Source organism: Pseudophryne corroboree, chromosome 1 (assembly GCF_028390025.1).
Source record: "Pseudophryne corroboree isolate aPseCor3 chromosome 1, aPseCor3.hap2, whole genome shotgun sequence".
Taxonomy (NCBI): Eukaryota; Metazoa; Chordata; class Amphibia; order Anura; family Myobatrachidae; genus Pseudophryne; species Pseudophryne corroboree.
In genome coordinates, this window is record NC_086444.1 from 631,055,510 (window position 1) to 631,076,491 (window position 20,982).

The 20,982-nt window shown below is 48.0% G+C and overlaps 1 protein-coding gene across 2 annotated transcripts in view; it reads right to left on the minus strand.

The window, feature by feature from the left end:
- Positions 1-20,982, minus strand: part of SUGP2 (SURP and G-patch domain containing 2) — a 45,512-nt gene that overhangs the window by 17,174 nt on the left and 7,356 nt on the right. For both annotated transcript variants that reach the window (XM_063914541.1, XM_063914540.1), the window contains exon 3: positions 4,819-6,246. In XM_063914541.1, the coding sequence (XP_063770611.1) occupies positions 4,819-6,246 (1,428 nt within the window). The remainder of the gene's footprint in view (positions 1-4,818; positions 6,247-20,982) is intronic.

Below are 20,982 nucleotides of genomic sequence, written 5' to 3' on the forward strand. Positions count from 1 at the left end.
AGAACACTGCTGACAGTGCTATCACATGATTTTCCGCCTAGCGAAAAATCCTTGCAGTTTTGTCACTGCCCTCCTGCTTCTTGTGCCGCCCTTTCTGTTTACGTGGGCGACTGCCGTGATGTTATCCCACTGGATCAATACCGGCTGACCTTGAAGCAGAGGTCTAGCTAAGTTTAGAACATTATAAATTTGCTCTAAGCTTATTTATGCGGAGAGAATTCTCCAGACTTAATCACACTTCCCTGGAAATTTTTTCCCTGTGTGACTGTTCCCCAGCCTCTCAGGCTGGCCTCCGTGGTCACCGGCATCCAATCCTGAATGCCGAATTTGCGGCCCTCTAGAAGATGAGCACTCTGTAATCACCACAGGAGAGACACCCTTGTCCTTGGATATAGGGTTATCCGCTGATGCATCTGAGGATGCGATCCGGACCATTTGTCCAGCAGATCCCACTGAAGAGTTCTTGCGGGAAATCTGCCGAATGGAATTGCTTCGTAATAAGCCACCATTTTTACCAGGACTCTTGTGCAATGATGCACTGACACTTTTCCTGGTTTTAGGAGGATTCCGATTAGCTCGGATAACTCCCTGGCTTTCTCCACTGGGAGAAACACGTTTTTCTGGACTGTGTCCAGAATCATCCCTAGGAACAGTAGACGTGTCGTCGGAAAACGCTGCGATTTTGGAATATTTAGAATCCACTCGTGCTGTCGTAGAACTACTTAAGATAGTGCTACTCCGACCTCCAACTGTTCTCTGGACCTTGCCCTTATCAGGAAAGCGTCCATGTTTCCTTTTAAGAAAAATCATCATTCCGGCCATTACCTTGGTAAAGACCCGGGGCGCCGTGGACAACCCAAACGGCAGCGTCTGAACTGATAGTGACAGTTCTGTACCAGGAACCTGAAGTACCCTTGGTGAGAAGGGCAAATTTGGACCTGTAGGTAAGCGTCCCTGATATCCAGTGACACCATATCGTCCCCTTTTTCCTGGTTTGCTATCACTGCTCTGAGTGACTCCATCTTGATTTGAACGCTTGTATGTAAGTGTTCAAATATTTCAGATCTCACCGAGCCGTCTGGCTTCGGTACCACAATATAGTGTGGAATACTACCCCCTTCCATGTTGTAAGAGGGGTACTTTGATTATCACCTGCTGGGAATACAGCCTGTGAATTGTGTGAGGGGAAGATGTCTTGAATTTCCAATGTACACCTGGGATACTACATGTAGGATCCCGGAGCTCCCTTGCGAGTGAGCCCCCTGCGTACTGAAACTCTTGAGATGACCCCCTACCGCACCTGAGTCCGCTTGTACGGCCCCAGCGTTATGCTGCGGACTTGGCAGAAGCTGTGAGGGGCTTCTGTTCCTGGGAATGGGCTGCTTGCTGCAGTCTTCTTCCCTTTCCTCTACCCCTGGGCAGATATGACTGGCCTTTGCCCGCCTGCCCGTATGGGGACGAAAGGACTGAGACTGAAAAGACTGTGTCCTTTTTTGCCGATATGTGATTCGGGGTAACAAAAGGTGGATTTTTCAGCTGTTGCCATGGCCACCAGGTCCGATGGACCGCCCCTTTATACGGCAATACTTCCACATGCCGTCTGGAATCTGCCTCACCTGACCACTGTCGTGTCTTCGTCTGGCAGATATGTACATCACATTTACTCTTGATGCCAGAATGTAAATATCCCTCTGCGCATCACGCATATATAGAAATGCATCCTTAAAATGCTCTATAGTCAATAAAATCTTGTCCCTGTCAAGGGTATCAAAATTTTCAGTCAGGAAATCCGACCAAGCCCCCTCAGCGCTGCACCTCCAGGCTGAGGCGATTGCTGGTCGTAGTATAACACCAGTATGTGTGTATATACTGTCATGAAATTTTTCAGCTTCCTATCAGCTGGTTTCTTGAGGGCGGCCGTATCTAGAGACGGTAACGCCATGTTTTTATAAGCGTGTGAGCGCCTTATCCACCCTAAGGTGTGTTTCCCAACTCGCCCTTACTTCTGGCGGGAAAAGGTATACCGCCCATAACTTTCTATCGGAGGAACCCCACGTATCATCACACACTTCATTTAATTTATCTGATTCAGGCAAAACTACAAGTAGTTTATTCACACCCTACAAAATACCCTTATTTGTGGTACTTGTAGTATCAGAAATATGTAACAGCTCCTTCATTGCCCTTAACATGTAACTCGTGGCCCTAAAGGAAAATTACGTATGTTTCTTCACCGTCGACACTGGGGTCAGTGTCCATGTCTGTGTCTGTCGACCGACTGAGGTAAATGGGCGTTTTTACAAGCCCCTGACGGTGTCTGAGACGCCTGGACCGGTACTAATTTGTCCGCCGGCCATCTCATGTCGTCAACCGTCTTGCAGCGTGTTGACATTATCACGTAATTCCATAAGTAGACCATCCATTCCGGTGTCGACTCCCTAGAGAGTGACATCAACATTACAGGCAATTTGCTCCGCCTCCTCACCAACATTTTCCTCATACATGTCGACACACACGTACCGACATACAGCACACACACAGGGAATGCTCTGATAGAGGACAGGACCCACTAGCCCTTTGGGGAGACAGAGGGAGAGTTTGCCAGCACACACCAAAAGCGCTATAATGTATATAACAACCCTAGAAGGTGTTGTTTCTATATATGCGCTCTTAATATATAATTATATCGCCAATTTATGCCCCCCTTCTCTTTTAACCCTGTTTCTGTAGTGCAGTGCAGGGGAGAGTGGGAGCCTTCCTCACCAGCGGAGCTGATCAGGAAAATGGCGCCGTGTGCTGAGGAGAATAAGCTCCGCCCCCTTTTCGGCGGGCTTTTCCTCCCGGTTTTTTAATAACTGGCCTGGGTTAAAATACATACATATAGCCTTAATGGCTATATGTGATGTATTTATTTGCCAAATAGGTATTTATATTGCTGCCCAGGGCGCCCCCAGCAGCGCCCTGCACCCTCCGTGACCGTGTCAGTGAGCCGTGTGACAACAATGGCGCACAGCTGCAGTGCTGTGCGCTACCTCTCTGAAGACTGTGAAGTCTTCTGCCGCCTGTTTCCGGACCTCCGTTCCGCCGTCTTTCTTCAGCGTCTGTAAGGGGGATCGGCGGCGCGGCTCCGGGACGAACCCCAGGCTGACCTGTGTTCCGACTCCCTCTGGAGCTCAGTGTCCAGTAGCCTAAAACTTCAATCCTCCTGCACGCAGGTGAGTTGCAAGTCTCTCCCCTAAGTCCCTCGTTGCAGTGATCCTGTCGCCAGCAGGAATCACTGATTAGAAACCTAAAAAAAAACTTCACTAAACAGCTCCTTAAGAGAGCCATCCAGTTTGCACCCTTCTCGGACGGGCACAAAAACCTAACTGAGGCTTGGAGGAGGGTCATAGGGGGAGGAGCCAGTACACACCATGTGACCTAAAAAGCTTTTTTAGATGTGCCCTGTCTCCTGCGGAGCCCGCTATTCCCCATGGTCCTGACGGAGTCCCCAGCATCCACTAGGACGTTAGAGAAAAATTCCTTGCGATTTCAATACCACGGGACTGCACATCTGCATTACTAGGTGTTTACACAGTGTGCAATATGCACTGTTTTCTACGGATACAGGGCCTAATTCAGATGTGATCGCAGCAGCAAATTTGTTAGCAAATGGGCAAAACCATGTGCACTGCAGGAGGAGTAGATAGATGATGTGCAGAGAGTTAGATTTGGGTGGGTTATTTTGTTTCTGTGCAGGGTAAATACTGTGCTTTATTTTTACACTGCAAATTAGATTTCAGTTTGAAAACACCCCACCCAAATCTAACTCTCTCTGCACGTTATATCTGCCCCATCTGCAGTGCAACATGGGTTTGCCCATTTGCTAACAATTTGCTGCTGCGATCAGGTCTGAATTAGGCCCATAGAAAATAGTCCATATCTGTAGAAATATTGCAGTGCGTAGGCCCCTTAAAACCATAAACAAAGTCTTCTGATGATCTCCAAGTTTTCTAAATTGTCAAATCATATCTGGCAGCAGCTGCAGCTCAAAAAGATATGCTAAGTAAAAACCTTAAAAATTAATCCTCCAGACTTGGGTATGACAAACTAAATTACGAGTCATCTGGTGCATCCCAAGATAAAAATTAGAGTGAAACTATACTAAAAATTTTTTTGACTTAAAACATTATCATCCTCTAATGTGTCAAAATAATAAATACTTTAAAAAGGACTTCTATTATTGGCACAGTTAGTCTACATATTCACCGTCTTGGGCTGTCAAGCTGATCTTTTAGCGATACTGTGCTAAAGCTGGGTACACATTAGTCGATACACTACATGAGCGATCTAGTCGTGTTTCCCCTTGACTCTCAAGCAAACGATATAGTGCGTACACACTGAACAATTTTACTAACAATATCGTCACCCCCACTGCTGGCCAGTACATGCAGTTTTGGATGATATAGTACAAATTTCTCTACATGTGACGACAGAGGCGTTATCGTGCATATGGTTAAAGATTCTCGTCTAGTGTGTACCCAATTTAATTTCATTTATTCAGAAAACTATGCTATAACAGTTTTCCTCCAGCCCCATAGCATTAGAGCCGAGGAAGACTCCCAATGGTCCAACTATAAACAAATGTTGCGTACAACGCTTGTTCTCTGTATAAAAGGAACAGGTCTGTTTTAGTGAATATTCGGAATTGAACCAACATTCCCCTACATCATTCCTGGGTTCCTCATTCTAGAATTTCAGGTACAAAGAACAGTCAAAGGTGCTCAAAATGGACTATAAAAATTTGGTTTTACTGCAGTATTTTAATAAATTACCCACCTTGACTCTCTGCATCAGTCTTCAGTGCTTTTTCTTTATCTGCAGTCTTCAGTGCTTTTTCTTTATCTGCAGTCTTCAGTGCTTTTTCTTTATCTGCAGTCTTCAGTGCTTTTTCTTTATCTGCAGTCTTCAGTGCTTTTTCTTTATCTGCAGACGTTTCCCCAGTAGGTTCATGTCTGGATTTTAATGTTAACTTGTTGCCACTCTTACCAAGCCAGCCTTTGAGCTGTGACATGAATTCCATTCCAAATAGAAAGGAGTTAGTGAAATTTGGATAAGCTGAAGGTGTCAATTCTGTTTGGCTGATTCCCAATGTTTCCAAAATGTTATTCTGTCTTACAGCGGTAATCATGGCAAATGTTTGTCCTATAAGCACAATAGTTTTCCGGCACAAAAATATAGTTTTCTTCAGAGCCTCAAGTACTTGTCGTGGATCTGTAAGCACAGCATTCTTCAGCTCAAAGGTGTTACAGGCTATCAGAGATGGAGTCACACACTTAAGCAAATGCTGCTGAATAAAAATCATCTCCTTGTCAAGGGGCTTGATCGCTTCAAAAAAGTCATTTTTGACAGACACTGTTTTTGTTTGAACTAACAAATCCAACAAATCATTATCTACTCTGGGATTCTTCAAAGCAGGATGACTGAGATTCTTAACATCAGAAAAACACCGCTTTCTGTGATGCAAAGTCATGGAGCCTTTGAAACAATCCACAGCCATCTTACAAGTTACAGTTTCTACCTTGAAAAGGGCAGTGTGTTGGTATAGAAGGTCAGACCCAAGTTCCTTAGTGTAAAATTTGGACCACTTTAGTATTTGCTCGCTGAACTTCAATGATGGGTTGTTGCTGTCAAAGTTACCTGACTTATTAGAAGCTTGCTCTTTAGTGTTGGCTTTACCACCACTCTTAAATTGAGCTCCTACTGGTCCTTTCCCCACTGGGTTCTGTATTCTTCCGTGTGTTTGTTTTTGGGGCATTTGTCCCTGTGACCTGAACGTACCTTTCCCATGACCTAGCTCTGCACTTTGAGTGGAACGGAATTCTCTGTACAGTTCTGGCTCACGAAAAATGTCACGCTCAAGCTCCCAATCTCTGCGACCAAGATTCAAATCATTACGTTCCAAAGACCGTAGTTTATCAGATTCACTGAGCCGGCGGTTTGAAGCATTTAATGCTTCTTGATATAACTTCTCTTTTAAAAGCAAATCAGCAGAACTCCATCTCTCTAAAAACGAATCTGAAAGTCTTCCAACTGTGGTTTCCCTGTCTAATTCACGAGTGTACGACTCATTTAAAATCCGGTCTCTTTCGTCAGCATTCCTATTTCTACTCAAAGAGTCCTGAGGCGGATCAGAAAGTGAATATCTTTGTCTCTCTCTCTGCAGAGATTCATAAGTATCCCTTGACATTCTTGTCTTTAATGGCCCTGTTAAAAGAAAAACTAAACTTAATAACTAAAATAAAGTTTTGAAAAACTAACAGGCCTGGCATTTAAGCACAGATATAAAATCAATTAAGTACCATGTGTGAATAATCCACAGTGTGCAGATGTATGATACAGTTTCCCAAATGCTTTACAGTCCTGGTTTTAGGGATAGCCATTTGTGAGCACAGGTGACTTAAATTAGTACAAAAGTAAATTTGATTTAACCATCAAGTCTGGACTGTAAGGCGCAATTTGGGAAAATCTGGCAAACATACGCGTGAGACAGATAACCCAAACATATACTATGTAAAGATACGAGTAAATGCGAATTACCATGGCAAGTTTGAAAGAGCAACAATTTTACATAGTGGAGTAGAGTAGAAAGAAAAAATAATTACTTTTTAAGCCAAATGATCATTTTCCATATTGCAATCATAAGCGAGTTTCCCTACTGTGCTAGGTTTCAACCTATTAGTGCCTATCACAGCATTTATAGCATATTGCACCATGATCCATTAAGTGTCAACTACTTTAACAAAATTTGATGGCAGTTAAGAATCACTTGACCCATCTAGCGCATAAAGAACTTGAAGTATGTCTCCCTCCTGTACCTTGTTAAAACCCATGTAATATTTGAAAGTTTCTATAATGCCCTCCTTTGGCCTTTTCCCTTCTGTGCTCCAAACTAATACTTTTAGGAGGTCCTCTTCAGTCCACATAGTATCATCCACGAGTGAGGAAAGTTAATTTGCCAATGGCACTGTTTCCACTCCAGTACAATGGTAACTCGCAGCTAATTAAATTGACCACTAAAATATTACACTAATTGATTGAAAGATACTAATTACAAGAACTTTTTTGATAATCAGCTGTGTATGGTTTCTAATTTGTTCTACATCTTGTAATGCAATAAAGATGTTTCTACCTGTTAAATCCTTTTCTTGGAATACTTAGGTGACAGAGGCTTCAATACTGGGTATAGGTGGCTAAGCTGGAGTCTGGGCATCAAATAGTTAAAACTTATCCCAGCAACCCAGACTCCCCATCTCCCACCCTAGAGTACACACAGGTTCAAACATTCAGAAGATGAGAATGGGGGAACCAGAAGCATAGCAAAGCCCTGCATGTCTGTCTGGAAAAAGTGCCCACTCGCCCAAGTGTACATCCTGATAGCTAAGGAAATCTGCATCCCAATTTTGAACTTGGGGAATGAAGACCACAGAGCAGGAGGACGACACTGTCCAGCTGAGAATGCGACTCACCACCTTCAAGTCCTAATTGTTTGTGTAGGCAACAGCTGTCACTTTGCTGGCCTGTACCGGAAAATGCTGGAGGAGCGACAGAGCTCTGAAGGCTGCTCTGAGGTCAAGAAAATTGATCGGAAGCCGGCTCTCCTGAGCAACCCACCAACCCGAGAGAAGATGATAGTCTGTGTCTTGATCTGCCGATGGGATTTGTTCCATTAGGCAGAACTTCCAACTGAAGAGGCTGGGAGTGAGTGAAACTGGGCATAATCCACCATGTCGAAGGTGGAGGCACGAGAGCCCAGTATCTGCATGCAATAGTGTGGTGATTCAAGAACCTGCAAATCTTGTCATTTAGATCCCAAAGTTTGTTCGCGAGGAAGACCTGCTGAACTTTGGAGTCCAGCAAAACGCCCACACGGAGCATCTCTCGAGACAAACTCGAGGATTTCTTTTAAACTCATGATCAGAGGTACTGGAGAAGATCTGTCGCAAGATTGGGGAGGACATCCAGTGGATGGGCCAGGCCAAGAAGACAGTTCAGGTAAGGAAAATCCTGATACCTCTGCATCACAAATGACCGGTCATTTCGTGAAGACATGAGGAGCCGTGGAAAGACCAAATGGCAATGCCCAAAACTGGAAATGTTCCTCCCGAACACAAAGAGGAAGTGCTAGTGACTGAGGTGGATATGAACATGCAAATAAGTATCCTGGATGTCTACGGCCATGAAAAACCTCCAGTTCCAGAATGATTGAACGCTGAGACACCATGTGTAACCTGGGGCAGTACCTGTTGAGGGTCCTCAAGTAAGTATTGACCTGAAGGACAGGGGAAGTAGAACAATAACCTTGGAGGCTATTAGGGAATGAATGGACTCCGCCAGTGCTTTTTCTTTTCCGGAACCCACTGAAAGGCCTGTGGAATAAGATTTTACTCACCGGTAAATCTATTTCTCGTAGTCCGTAGTGGATGCTGGGGGCTCCGTAAGGACCATGGGGAATAGACTGGCTCCGCAGGAGACTGGGCACTCTAAAGAAAGATTTAGTACTACCTGGTGTGCACTGGCTCCTCCCTCTATGCCCCTCCTCCAGACCTCAGTTAAGGAAACTGTGCCCGGAAGAGCTGACATTACAAGGAAAGGATTTTGGAATCCAGGGTAAGACTCATACCAGCCACACCAATCACACCGTATAACTTGTGATAACATACCCAGTTAACAGTATGAACAAACAACATAGCATCAACCAAAGGATGCCAATATAACATAACCCTTTATTAAGCAATAACTATATACACGTATTGCAGAAGAAGTCTGCACTTGGGACGGGCGCCCAGCATCCACTACGGACTACGAGAAATAGATTTACCGGTAAGTAAAAAGAGGAGTGAGAACAATATTCATTGCTCCGGATTGGCCAAGAAGGACTTGGTACCCGGAACTGCAAGAAATTCTCAGAGGACCCATGGCCTCTGCCTCTCAGACAGGACCTGTTACAACAAGGGCCCTGTCTGTTCCAAGACTTACCGTGGCTGCGTTTGACAACATGGCGGTTGAACGCCGGATCCTAGCGGAAAAGGGCATTCCGGATGAAGTTATTCCTACGCTGATAAAGGCTAGGAAAGATGTGACAGCAAAACATTATCACCGTATATGGCAAAAATATGTTGCTTGGTGTGAGGCCAGGAAGGCCCCTATAGAGGAATTCCAGCTGGGTCGATTCCTGCACTTCCTACAGTCAGGAGTGACTATGGGCCTAAAATTAGGATCCATAAAGGTCCAGATTTCGGCCCTATCCATTTTCTTTCAAAAGGAGAACTGGCTTCACTGCCTGAGGTTCAGACGTTTGTTAAGGGAGTGCTGCATATTCAGCCCCCTTTTGTGGCACCTTGGGATCTTAACGTGGTCTTGGGTTTCCTGAAATCCCATTGGTTTGAGCCACTTAAGACCGTGGAGCTAAAGTATCTCGCATGGAAAGTGGTCATGCTGTTGGCCTTAGCGTCGGCTAGGCGTGTGTCAGAATTGGCGGCCTTGTCATGTAAAAGCCCCTATCTGGTTTTTCATATGGACAGGGCAGAATTGCGGACTCGTCCGCAATTTCTACCAAAGGTTGTGTCTTCGTTTCATTTGAACCAACCTATTGTGGTGCCTGCGGCTACTCGTGACTTGGAGGATTCCAAGTTGCTGGACGTGGTCCGGGCTTTGAAGATTTATGTTAACAGAACGGCTGGAAACAGGAAGACTGACTCGCTGTTTATCCTGTATGCATCCAACAAGCTGGGTGCTCCTGCTTCAAAGCAAACTATTGCGCGCTGGATCTGTAACACGATTCAGCAGGCTCATTCTGCGGCAGGATTGCCGCATCCGAAATCAGTGAAAGCCCATTCCACAAGGAAGGTGGGCTCTTCTTGGGCGGCTGCCCGAGGGGTCTCGGCATTACAGCTTTGCCGAACTGCTACTTGGTCGGGTTCAAACACTTTTGCAAAATTCTACAAGTTTGATACCCTGGCTGAGGAGGACCTTGTGTTTGCCCATTCGGTGCTGCAGAGTCATCTGCACTCTCCTGCCCGTTTGGAGGCTTTGGTATAATCCCCATGGTCCTTACGGAGTCCCCAGCATCCACTAGGACGTTAGAGAAAATAAGATTTTCCTACAATTCTCAGCACCTTTGGTATGAGAGGAAGAGGAGGAAACATAGACCGACCGGAACACCCATGGTGTTACTAGTGCGTCCACAGCTATCGCCTGAGGGTCCCTTGACCTGGCGCAATACCTGTTTAGCTTTTTGTTGAGGCGTGACGCCATCATGTCCACCTGTGGCAGTTCCCATCGATTTGCCAGCAGCGTGAAGACTTCTTGAGGAAGTCCCCACTCTCACGGGTGGAGGTCGTTTCTGCTGAGGAAGTCTGCTTCCCAGTTGTCTACCCCCGGAATGAACACTGCTGACAGTACTTGCACGTGATTCTCCGCCCAACGAAGAATCCTGGTGGCTTCCGCCATTGCCACCCTGCTTCTTGTGCCGCCCTGGCGGTTTACATGGGCCACTGCAATGTCGTCTGACTGAATCAGCACTGGTTGGTCTCGAAGCAGAGGCTCCGCTTGGCTTAGGGCGTTGTATATGGCCCTTAGTTCTAGGATAGTTATGTGCAGACAAGTCTCCTGACTGGACCACAGCCCTTGGAAGTTTCTTCCCTGAGTGACTGCCCCCCATCCTCGGAGGCTTGCATCCGTGGTCACCAGGACCCAGTCCTGTATGCCGAACCTGCGGCCCTCGAGGAGGTGAGCACTCTGCAGCCACCACAGAAGAGACACCCTGGCCCTGGGGGCCAGGGTGATCAGCCGATGCATCTGAAGATGCGATCCGGACCACTTGTCCAACAGATCCCACTGAAAGATCCTGGCATGGAACCTGCCGAAGGGAATGGCTTCGTAGGACGCCACCATCTTTCCAAGGACTCGCGTGCAGTGATGCACAGACACCTGCTTTGGTTTCAGGAGGTCCCTGACCAGAGTCACGAGCTCCTGAGCCTTCTCCTCCGGGAGAAATGCCTTCTTCTGGTCTGTATCCAGAATCATGCCCAGGAAGGGCAGACGCTTCGTAGGGATCAGCTGCGACTTTGGAATATTCAGAATCCAGCCGTGCTGCCGCAACACTTCCTGAGAGTGTGCTACGCTGATCAGCAACTGCTCCCTGGACCTCGCCTTTATGAGGAGATCGTCCCAGTATGGGATAATTGTAACTCCTTGCTTCTGAAGGAGCACCATCATCTCCGCCATCACCTTGGTAAATATTCTCGTGCCATGGACAGGCCAAACGGCAGCGTCTGGAATTGGTAATGACAGTCCTGTACCACAAACCTGAGGTACTCTTGATGAGGCGGATAAATGGGGACATGCAAGAAAGCATCCTTGATGTCCAGAGACACCATGAAATCCCCTCTTCCAGGCTTGCAATGACCGCTCTGAGCGATTCCATTTTGAACTTTAATTTCCTCAGATAAATATTCAGGGATTTTAAATTCAACATGGGTCAGACCGAACCGTCCGGTTTCGGTACCACAAACATAGTGGAATAGTAACCCCTTCCCTGTTGGAGGGGAAACTTTACTACCACCTGCTGGAGGTATAGCTTGTGAATTGCCGCCAGCACTACCTCCCTTTCCATGGGGGAAGCTGGCAAGGCCGATTTTAGGTAACGGTGAGGGGGCGTCACTTCGAATTCCAGCTTGTATCCCTGAGACACAATTTGTATAGTCCAAGGATCCACCTGTGAGCAAACCCACTGGTGGCTGAAATTTCGGAGACGCGCCCCAAACGCTCCTGGCTCCGCCTGTGGAGCCCCAGCGTCATGCGGTGGATTTAGTGGAAGTTGGGGAGGACTTTTATTCCTGGGAACTAGCTGCATGGTGCAGCTTTTTTCCTCTACCCCTGCCTCTGGCAAGAAAGGATGCCCCTCTGACTTTCTTGCTCTTTTGCGAACGAAATGACTGCATTTGGTAATACGGTGCTTTCTTCGGCTGTGAGGGAACATAAGGCAAGAAATGTGACTTCACTGCCGTAGCAGTGGAAACTAGGTCCGAGAGACCGTCCCCAAATAATTCCTCACCCTTATAAGGCAAAATCTCCATGTGGTTTTTTTTTTTTTTTTTTAGAGTCGGCATCCCCTGTCCATTGCCGAGTCCATAAGACCCTTCTGGCAGAAATGGACATTGCGTTTATTCTAGAGCCCAGCAGGCAAATGTCCCTCTGGGCATCGCGCATATATAGGACAGCGTCCTTGATATGTCCCAGGGTCAGTAGAAAAGTCTCCCTGTCCAGGGTATCTATCTCCTCCGAGAGATTATCAGTCCATGCTGCTACAGCACTACACATCCAGGCCGAAGCAATTGCTGGCCTCAGTAGAGTACCAGAATGTGTATAAACCGACTTCAGGATAGCTTCCTGCTTTCTATCCGCAGGATCCTTTAGGGCGGCCGTATCCTGAGACGGCAGGGCCACCCTCTTAGATAAGCGTGTCAACGCCTTGTCTACCCTAGGGGAGGATTCCCAGCGTAACCTGTCCGTTGGCGGGAAAGGATACGCCATCAGTAATCTCTTGGAAATTACTACTTTCCTATCAGGGGAATCCCACGCTTTTTCACATAATTCATTTAATTCATGTGAAGGGGGAAAAGTCACTTCTTGCTTTTTCTCCCCATACAACCCTCAATATATCCTTCATTGCTATAATCATGTAGCGGATGGCTTTAGTCATTTTAGGCTGCAACTTTGCATCATCGTTATCGACACTGGAGTCAGACTCCGTGTCGGCATCTGTGTCAACCATCTGGGGTAGTGGGCGCTTGTGAGACCCTGACGGCCTCTGCACTGTAGGATCAGGCATGGGTCGAGACCCTGACTGTCCCAAGGCTACAGCTTTATCCAACCTGTTATGCAAGGAGCTGACATTATCCTTTAACACCTTCGACATATCCATCCAATCAGGTGTCGGCACCGACACCTCATTCATCTGCACTTGTTCTGCCTCCACATATCCTTCCTCATCAAACATGTCGACACTGACGTACCGACACACACAGGGAATGCTCTGACTGAGGACAGGACCCCACAAAGGCTTTTGGGGAGACAGAGTATGCCAGCACACACCCCAGCGCTATATAACCCAGGGATTACACTGTAATTTAGTGATTACCCAGTAGCTGCTGTTTGTGATCGTTTGCGCCTAGATTTACGTGCCTTTCTCTCTTTTTTACCCTTTTTGCATCTGGATACTGCAGGGGAGAGCCTGGGGAGAGTCTTTCCAACGGAGCTGTGAAGAGAAAATGGCGCTGGTGTGCTGAGGAAGAAGGCCCCGCCCCCTCAGCAGCAGGCTTCTGTCCCGCTTCTATGTGTAAAAAATGGCGGGGGCTCGAACATATATCCAGTGCCTGACTGGATATATGTATTATTTTGCCAAAAAGGTACCTTAATTGCTGCCCAGGGCGCAATTATATTTTCAAAATTATCTGTCAGCTCATCTGCCCAAGCTGCAACTGCGCTACAAACCCATGCCGACGCAATCGTCGGTCATAGTACAGCACCAGTATGAGAATAAATACACTTTAAGGTAGTTTCTTGCCTGCGATCTGCAGGGTCCTTAAGGGCAGCTGTGTCTGGAGACAGTAGCGCCACCTTCTTGGACAAGCGCGTCAGGGCCTTGTCCACAGTGGGAGGTGATTCCAAATCTCCCTGTCCTGTTTAGGGAATGGGTATGCTATATAAATTCTTTTGGGGATCTGCGGCCTCTTCTCCGGAGTCTTCCAAGCTTTTATAAAGAATTCATTTAATTCATGAGATGTGGGAAAAATAAGAATTTACTTACCGATAATTCTATTTCTCGTAGACCGTAGTGGATGCTGGGAACTCCGTAAGGACCATGGGGAATAGCGAGCGGCTCCGCAGGAGACTGGGCACAAAAAGTAAAAGCTTTAAACTAGCTGGTGTGCACTGGCTCCTCCCCCTATGACCCTCCTCCAAGCCTCAGTTAAGATACTGTGCCCGGACGAGCGTACATAATAAGGAAGGATCTTGAATCCCGGGTAAGACTCATACCAGCCACACCAATCACACCGTACAACTCGTGATCTGAACCCAGTTAACAGTATGATAACCGTAGGAGCCTCTGAAAAGATGGCTTCCAACAATAAACAACCCGATTTGTTTGTAACCATAACTATATACAAGTATTGCAGACAATCCGCACTTGGGATGGGCGCCCAGCATCCACTACGGACTACGAGAAATAGAATTATCGGTAAGTAAATTCTTATTTTCTCTGACGTCCTAGTGGATGCTGGGAACTCCGTAAGGACCATGGGGATTATACCAAAGCTCCCAAACGGGTGGGAGAGTGCGGATGACTGCAGCACCGAATGAGAGAACTCCAGGTCCTCCTCAGCCAGGGTATCAAATTTGTAGAATTTAGCAAACGTGTTTGCCCCTGACCAAGTAGCTGCTCGGCAAAGTTGTAAAGCCGAGACTCCTCGGGCAGCCGCCCAAGATGAGCCCACCTTCCTTGTGGAATGGGCTTTAACAGATTTTGGCTGTGGCAGGCCTGCCACAGAATGTGCAAGTTGAATTGTACTACAAATCCAACGAGCAATCGTCTGCTTAGAAGCAGGAGCACCCAGCTTGTTGGGTGCATACAGTATAAACAGCGAGTCAGATTTTCTGACTCCAGCCGTCCTGGAAACATATTTTCAGGGCCCTGACTACGTCCAGCAACTTGGAGTCCTCCAAGTCCCTAGTAGCCACAGGTACCACAATAGGTTGATTCATGTGAAACGCTGAAACCACCTTAGGGAGAAATTGAGGACGAGTCCTCAATTCCGCCCTATCCGAATGAAATATCAGGTAAGGGCTTTTATAGGATAAAGCCGCCAATTCTGATACGCGCCTGGCTGAAGCCAGGGCCAACAGCATTACCACTTTCCATGTGAGATATTTCAAAATCCACTGTGGCAAGTGGTTCAAACCAATGTGATTTTAGGAACCCTAAAACTACATTGAGATCCCAAGGTGCCACTGGAGGCACAAAAGGAGGCTGTATATGCAGTACCCCTTTGACAAACGTCTGAACTTCAGGCACTGAAGCCAGTTCTTTCTGGAAGAAGATCGACAGGGCCGAAATTTGAACCTTAATGGATCCTAATTTTAGGCCCATAGACAATCCTGCTTGCAGGAAATGTAGGAAACGACCCAGTTGAAATTCCTCCCTAGGGGCCTTCTTGGCCTCACACCACGCAACATATTTTCGCCAAATGCGATGATAATGTTTTGCAGTTACATCCTTCCTGGCCTTGATCAGGGTAGGGATGACTTCATCTGGAATGCCTTTTTCCTTCAGGATCCGGCGTTCAACCGCCATGCCGTCAAACGCAGCCGCGGTAAGTCTTGGAACAGACAAGGTCCCTGCTGGAGCAGGTCCTTCCTTAGAGGTAGAGGCCACGGGTCCTCCGTGAGCATCTCTTGCAGCTCCGGGTACCAAGTTCTTCTTGGCCAATCCGGAGCCACGAGTATCGTTCTTACTCCTCTCCTTATGTTTCTCAGTACTTTTGGTATGAGAGGAAGAGGAAGGAACACATATACCGACTGGAAAACCCACGGAGTTACCAGAGCGTCCACCGCTATTGCCTGAGGGTCCCTTGACCTGGCGCAATATCTGTCCAGTTTCTTGTTGAGACGGGACACCATCATGTCCACCTTTGGTTTTTCCCCAACGGTTTACAATCACTTGGAAGACTTCTGGATGAAGTCCCCACTCCCCCGGGTGGAGGTCGTGTCTGCTGAGGAAGTCTGCTTCCCAGTTGTCCACTCCCGGAATGAACACTGCTGACAGTGCTATCACATGATTTTCCGCCCAGCTGAGAATCCTTGCAGCTTCTGCCATTGCCCTCCTGCTTCTTGTGCCGCCCTGTCTGTTTACGTGGGCGACAGCCGTGATGTTGTCCGACTGGATCAATACCGGTTGACCCTGAAGCAGAGGCCTTGCTTGACTTAGGGCATTGTAAATGGCCCTTAGCTCTAGGATATTTATGTGAAGAGACGTTTCCATGCTTGACCACAAGCCCTGGAAATTTCTTCCCTGTGTGACTGCTCCCCAGCCTCTCAGGCTGGCATCCGTGGTTACCAGTATCCAATCCTGAATGCCGAATCTGCGGCCCTCTAGAAGATGAGCCTTCTGTAACCACCACAGGAGAGATACCCTTGTCCTTGGAGATAGGGGTTATCCGCTGATGCATCTGAAGATGCGATCCGGACCATTTGTCCAGCAGATCGCACTGAAAAGTTCTTGCATGGAATCTTCCGAATGGAATCGCTTCGTAAGAAGCCACCATTTTTCCCAGGACTCTCGTGCACTGACACTTGTCCTGGTTTTAGGAGGTTCCTGACTAGCTCGGATAACTCCCTGGCCTTCTCCTCCGGGAGAAACACCTTTTTCTGGACTGTGTCCAGAATCATCCCTAGGAACAGTAGACGTGTTGTTGGAATCAGCTGTGATTTTGGGATATTTAGAATCCACCCGTGCTGACGTAGCACTACCTGAGATAGTGCTACTCCGACCTCTAACTGTTCCCTGGACCTTGCCCTTATCAGGAGATCGTCCAAGTAAGGGATAATTAATACGCCTTTTCTTCGAAGAAGAATCATCATTTCGGCCATTACCTTGGTAAAGACCCGTGGTGCCGTGGACAATCCAAACGGCAGCGTCTGAAACTGATAGACAGTTTTGTATCACAAACCTGAGGTACCCTTGGTGAGAAGGGTAGATTGGGACATGGAGATAAGCATCCTTGATGTCTAGAGATACCATATAGTCCCCTTCTTCCAGGTTCGCTATCACTGCTCTGAGTGACTCCATCTTGAATTTGAACCTTTTTATGTAAGTGTTCAAGGATTTTAGATTTAAAATTGGTCTCACCGAGCCGTCCGGCTTCGGTACCACAAACAGCGTGGAATAATACCCCTTTCCCTGTTGTAGGAGGGGTACCTTGATTATCACCTGCTGGGAATACAGCTTGTGAATAGCTTCCAATACTGCCTCCCTGTCGGAGGGAGACGTTGGTAGAGCAGACTTCAGGAACCGGCGAGGGGGAGACGTCTCGAATTCCAATTTGTACCCCTGTGATACTACCTGCAGGATCCAGGGGTCCACTTGCGAGTGAACCCACTGCGCGCTGAAATTCTTGAGACGGCCCCCCACCGTGCCAGAGTCTGCTTGCAGAGCCCCAGCGTCATGCTGAGGACTTGGCAGAAGCGGGGGAGGGCTTCTGCTCCTGGGAAGAGGCTGCATGGTGCAGTCTTTCCCCTTCCTCTGCCCCGGGGCAGGAATGAGCGGCCTTTTTCCCTCTTGCCCTTATAGGGACGAAAGGACTGGGTTTGAAAAGACTGTGTCTTTTTCTGCTGAGAGGTGACCTGGGGTAAAAAGGTGGATTTTCCAGCCGTTGCCACCAGGTCCGATAGACCGACCCCAAATAACTCCTCCCCTTTATACGGCAATACTTCCATGTCGTTTGGAATCCGCATCACCTGACCAGTCGCGTCCATAACGTTCTTCTGGCAGAAATGGACATCGCACTTACTCTAGATGCCAGGGTGCAAATATCCCTCTGTGCATCTCGCATATATAGTAATGCATCCTTTAAATGCTCTATAGTTAATATACTGTCCCTATCCAGGGTATCAATATTTTCAGTCAGGGAATCCGACCAAGCCACTCCAGCGCTGCACATCCAGGCTGAGGCGATCGCTGGTCGCAGTATAACACCGGTATGTGTGTATATACCTTTTAAGATATTTTCCAGCCTTCTATCAGCTGGTTCCTTGAGAGCTGCCGTATCAGGAGACGGTAACGCCACTTGTTTTGATAAGCGTGTGAGCGCCTTATCTACCCTAGGGGGTGTTTCCCAACGTGCCCTAACCTCTGGCGGGAAAGGGTATAGTGCCAATAATTTATTAGAAATCAGCAATTTTTTATCGGGGGAAACCCACGCTTTATCACACACCTCATTTAATTCATCTGACTCAGGAAAAACCACTGGTAGTTTTTTCACACCCCACATAATACCCTTTTTTGTGGTACTTGTAGTGTCAGAAATGTTCAATGCCTCCTTCATTGCCGTGATCATGTAACGTGTGGCCCTACTGGACATTACGTTTGTCTCGTCACCGTCGACACTGGATTCAGTATCCGTGTCAGGGTCTGTGTCGACCATCTGAGGTAACGGGCGTTTTAGCGCCCCTGGCGGTGTCTGAGACGCCTGAACAGGCACTAATTGATTTGTCGGCTGTCTCATGTCGTCAACAGTTTTTTGCAAAGTGCTGACATTGTCACGTAATTCTTTAATTACTACCATCCAGTCAGGTGTCGACTCCCTAGGGGGTGACATGACTAACACAGGCAATTGCTCTGCTTCCACATCATTTTCCTCCTCATACATTTCGACACAATCGTACCGACACCCAGCACACACACAGGGAATGCTCTGATAGAGGACAGGACCCCACTAGCCCTTTGGGGAGACAGAGGGAGAGTTTGCCAGCACACACCAGAGCGCTATATATATACAGGGATAACCTTATATAAGTGTTACTCCCTTTATAGCTGCTGTATTATATATTAGCTGCCAATAGTGCCCCCCCTCTCTTGTTTTACCCTGTTTCTGTAGTGTAGTCTGCAGGGGAGAGTCAGGGAGCCGTCCTTCCAGCGGAGCTGTGAAAGAAAATGGCGCTTGTGTGCCGAGGAGAAAGGCTCCGCCCCCTTCACGGCGGCCTTTTCTCCCGCTTTTTTCAGGAAACTGGCAGGGGATAAATGCATCTATATAGCCCAGGAGCTATATGTGATGCATTTTTTTTAGCCATATAAGGTTTTTATATCGTTTTTATTGCGTCTCAGGGCGCTCCCCCCCAGCGCCCTGCACCCTCAGTGACCGGAGTGTGAAGTGTGCTGAGAGCAATGGCGCACAGCTGCAGTGCTGTGCGCTACCTTATTTGAAGACAGGAACGTCTTCTGCCGCTGCTTTCTCCGGACCTCTTCGCTCTTCTGGCTCTGTAAGGGGGCCGGCGGCGCGGCTCCGGGACCCATCCAGGCTGAACCTGTGATCGTCCCTCTGGAGCTAATGTCCAGTAGCCAAGAAGCCCAATCCACTCTGCAGTCAGGTGAGTTCGCTTCTTCTCCCCTTAGTCCCACGATGCAGTGAGCCTGTTGCCAGCAGGACTCACTGAAAATAAAAACCTATTTAAACTTTTACTTCTAAGCAGCTCAGGAGAGCCACCTAGCTTGCACCCTTCTCGTTCGGGCACAAAAATCTAACTGAGGCTTGGAGGAGGGTCATAGGGGGAGGAGCCAGTGCACACCAGCTAGTTTAAAGCTTTTACTTTTTGTGCCCAGTCTCCTGCGGAGCCGCTCGCTATTCCCCATGGTCCTTACGGAGTTCCCAGCATCCACTAGGACATCAGAGAAATTAATAATCTGTTTCTTTTCCTTAAACATGTGTACCCTTGTGTCGGGGACCGAGGGTTCATCCTCAATATGCAACACATCCCTAATAGCCACAATCATACACTGAATGGTTTTAGTCACCCTAGGGTGCAATTTTACTTCGTCATAGTCTACACTGGAATCAGAGTCCGTGTCGGTAGTAGTGCAGTGATCGCAAAAACGCGCTATGGCGCGTATTTTACCCCATTATTGATGGTGGGGACTCAAAAATAAAAAAACGCCGGGTCCCTCAGGACGCGCTCTGACTAACAGCGCTGTCCTGTGCCGTCAGTCAGTTTTTGTCTCCACGGCAGCAGAGGGAGGAACTTGGAAGGGGAGGAGATCGAGTGTATGTTCACTCCCGCCTCCCCTCACTGTCTGCTCTGCGCGCACACCGCTCCCTCTCCTGCCGGCACCTCCCACTTAGCCTCACCGGCCCCACCCCCTTCTGTCTGCTCCGTGTCCGCTTTCATGTATTGCCGCGTAACTGGCAGTGGCGGCTATCAGCGCTCCCCCCCCCCCCCCCCCCCGTTGCAGCCCGGCCTGTGCATCAGCGGGTCTAAGTGTGAGCGGCGTCCGCCCAGTACTCCGTGGCGGACAATCAGGGGGATGGAAAGAAGAACGGTCTGCAGTGCTACTAAGCGCCGGGGTCAGCACCGGCCAGCGGGAGGCGGCACAGCAGGGTAGTCTCAGGCCGCTCCCGTTCAGCACCCCTCTCTCAGTGCCTTCCTCCAAAGTGTGTGAGTTGTTCTGAGGGAGCAGAAAATCCCTATACATTACACTGTGTTCCTGAAAACATTGCTGTTGCAGTGTCTTTACCATAACTATCACTGATGTAACATAGTGCTGGTCACCTAGAAATCTAAGTGTTTTTTTTTAATGTTATTTAGTCCTAATGTATTGAATGATGGCATTAGCATATTATCAATGTACATTACTACCTCATATCTTCTGAAAGATGGATTATTTTATATACGCGCTCCACCTGGCGCAGTGGGTGCAACGCGCTCCACCTGGCGCAGTGGGTGCAACGCGCTCCACCTGGCGCAGTGGGTGCAACGCGCTCCACCTGGCGCAGTGGGTGCAACGCGCTCCACCTGGCGCAGTGGGTGTAACGTGCTCTACCTGGCGCAGTGGGTGTAACGTGCTCTACCTGGCGCAATGTGCGTAACGTGCTCTACCTGGTGCAATGTGCGTAACGTGCTCTACCTGGTGCAATGTTTGTAACGTGCTCTACCTGGTGCAATGTGTATAACATGTATAGGAGGTCCTACCTGGTGCAATGTGTACAAGCGGCACTACTATGATGTGGCCATGCCGCTTCTCCACGAAAACATGAACCTAAATTTTTGCGGCGCGCCTACGGCGCACACTGTCCGTTCCTTTCTTCACATAATAGGAAGGGTAGAACCAGTTCAGTTTCTGCGAAAGGGCACCAAAATGTCTAGTTAAAGCCCTGTTGCAGAGTGTCC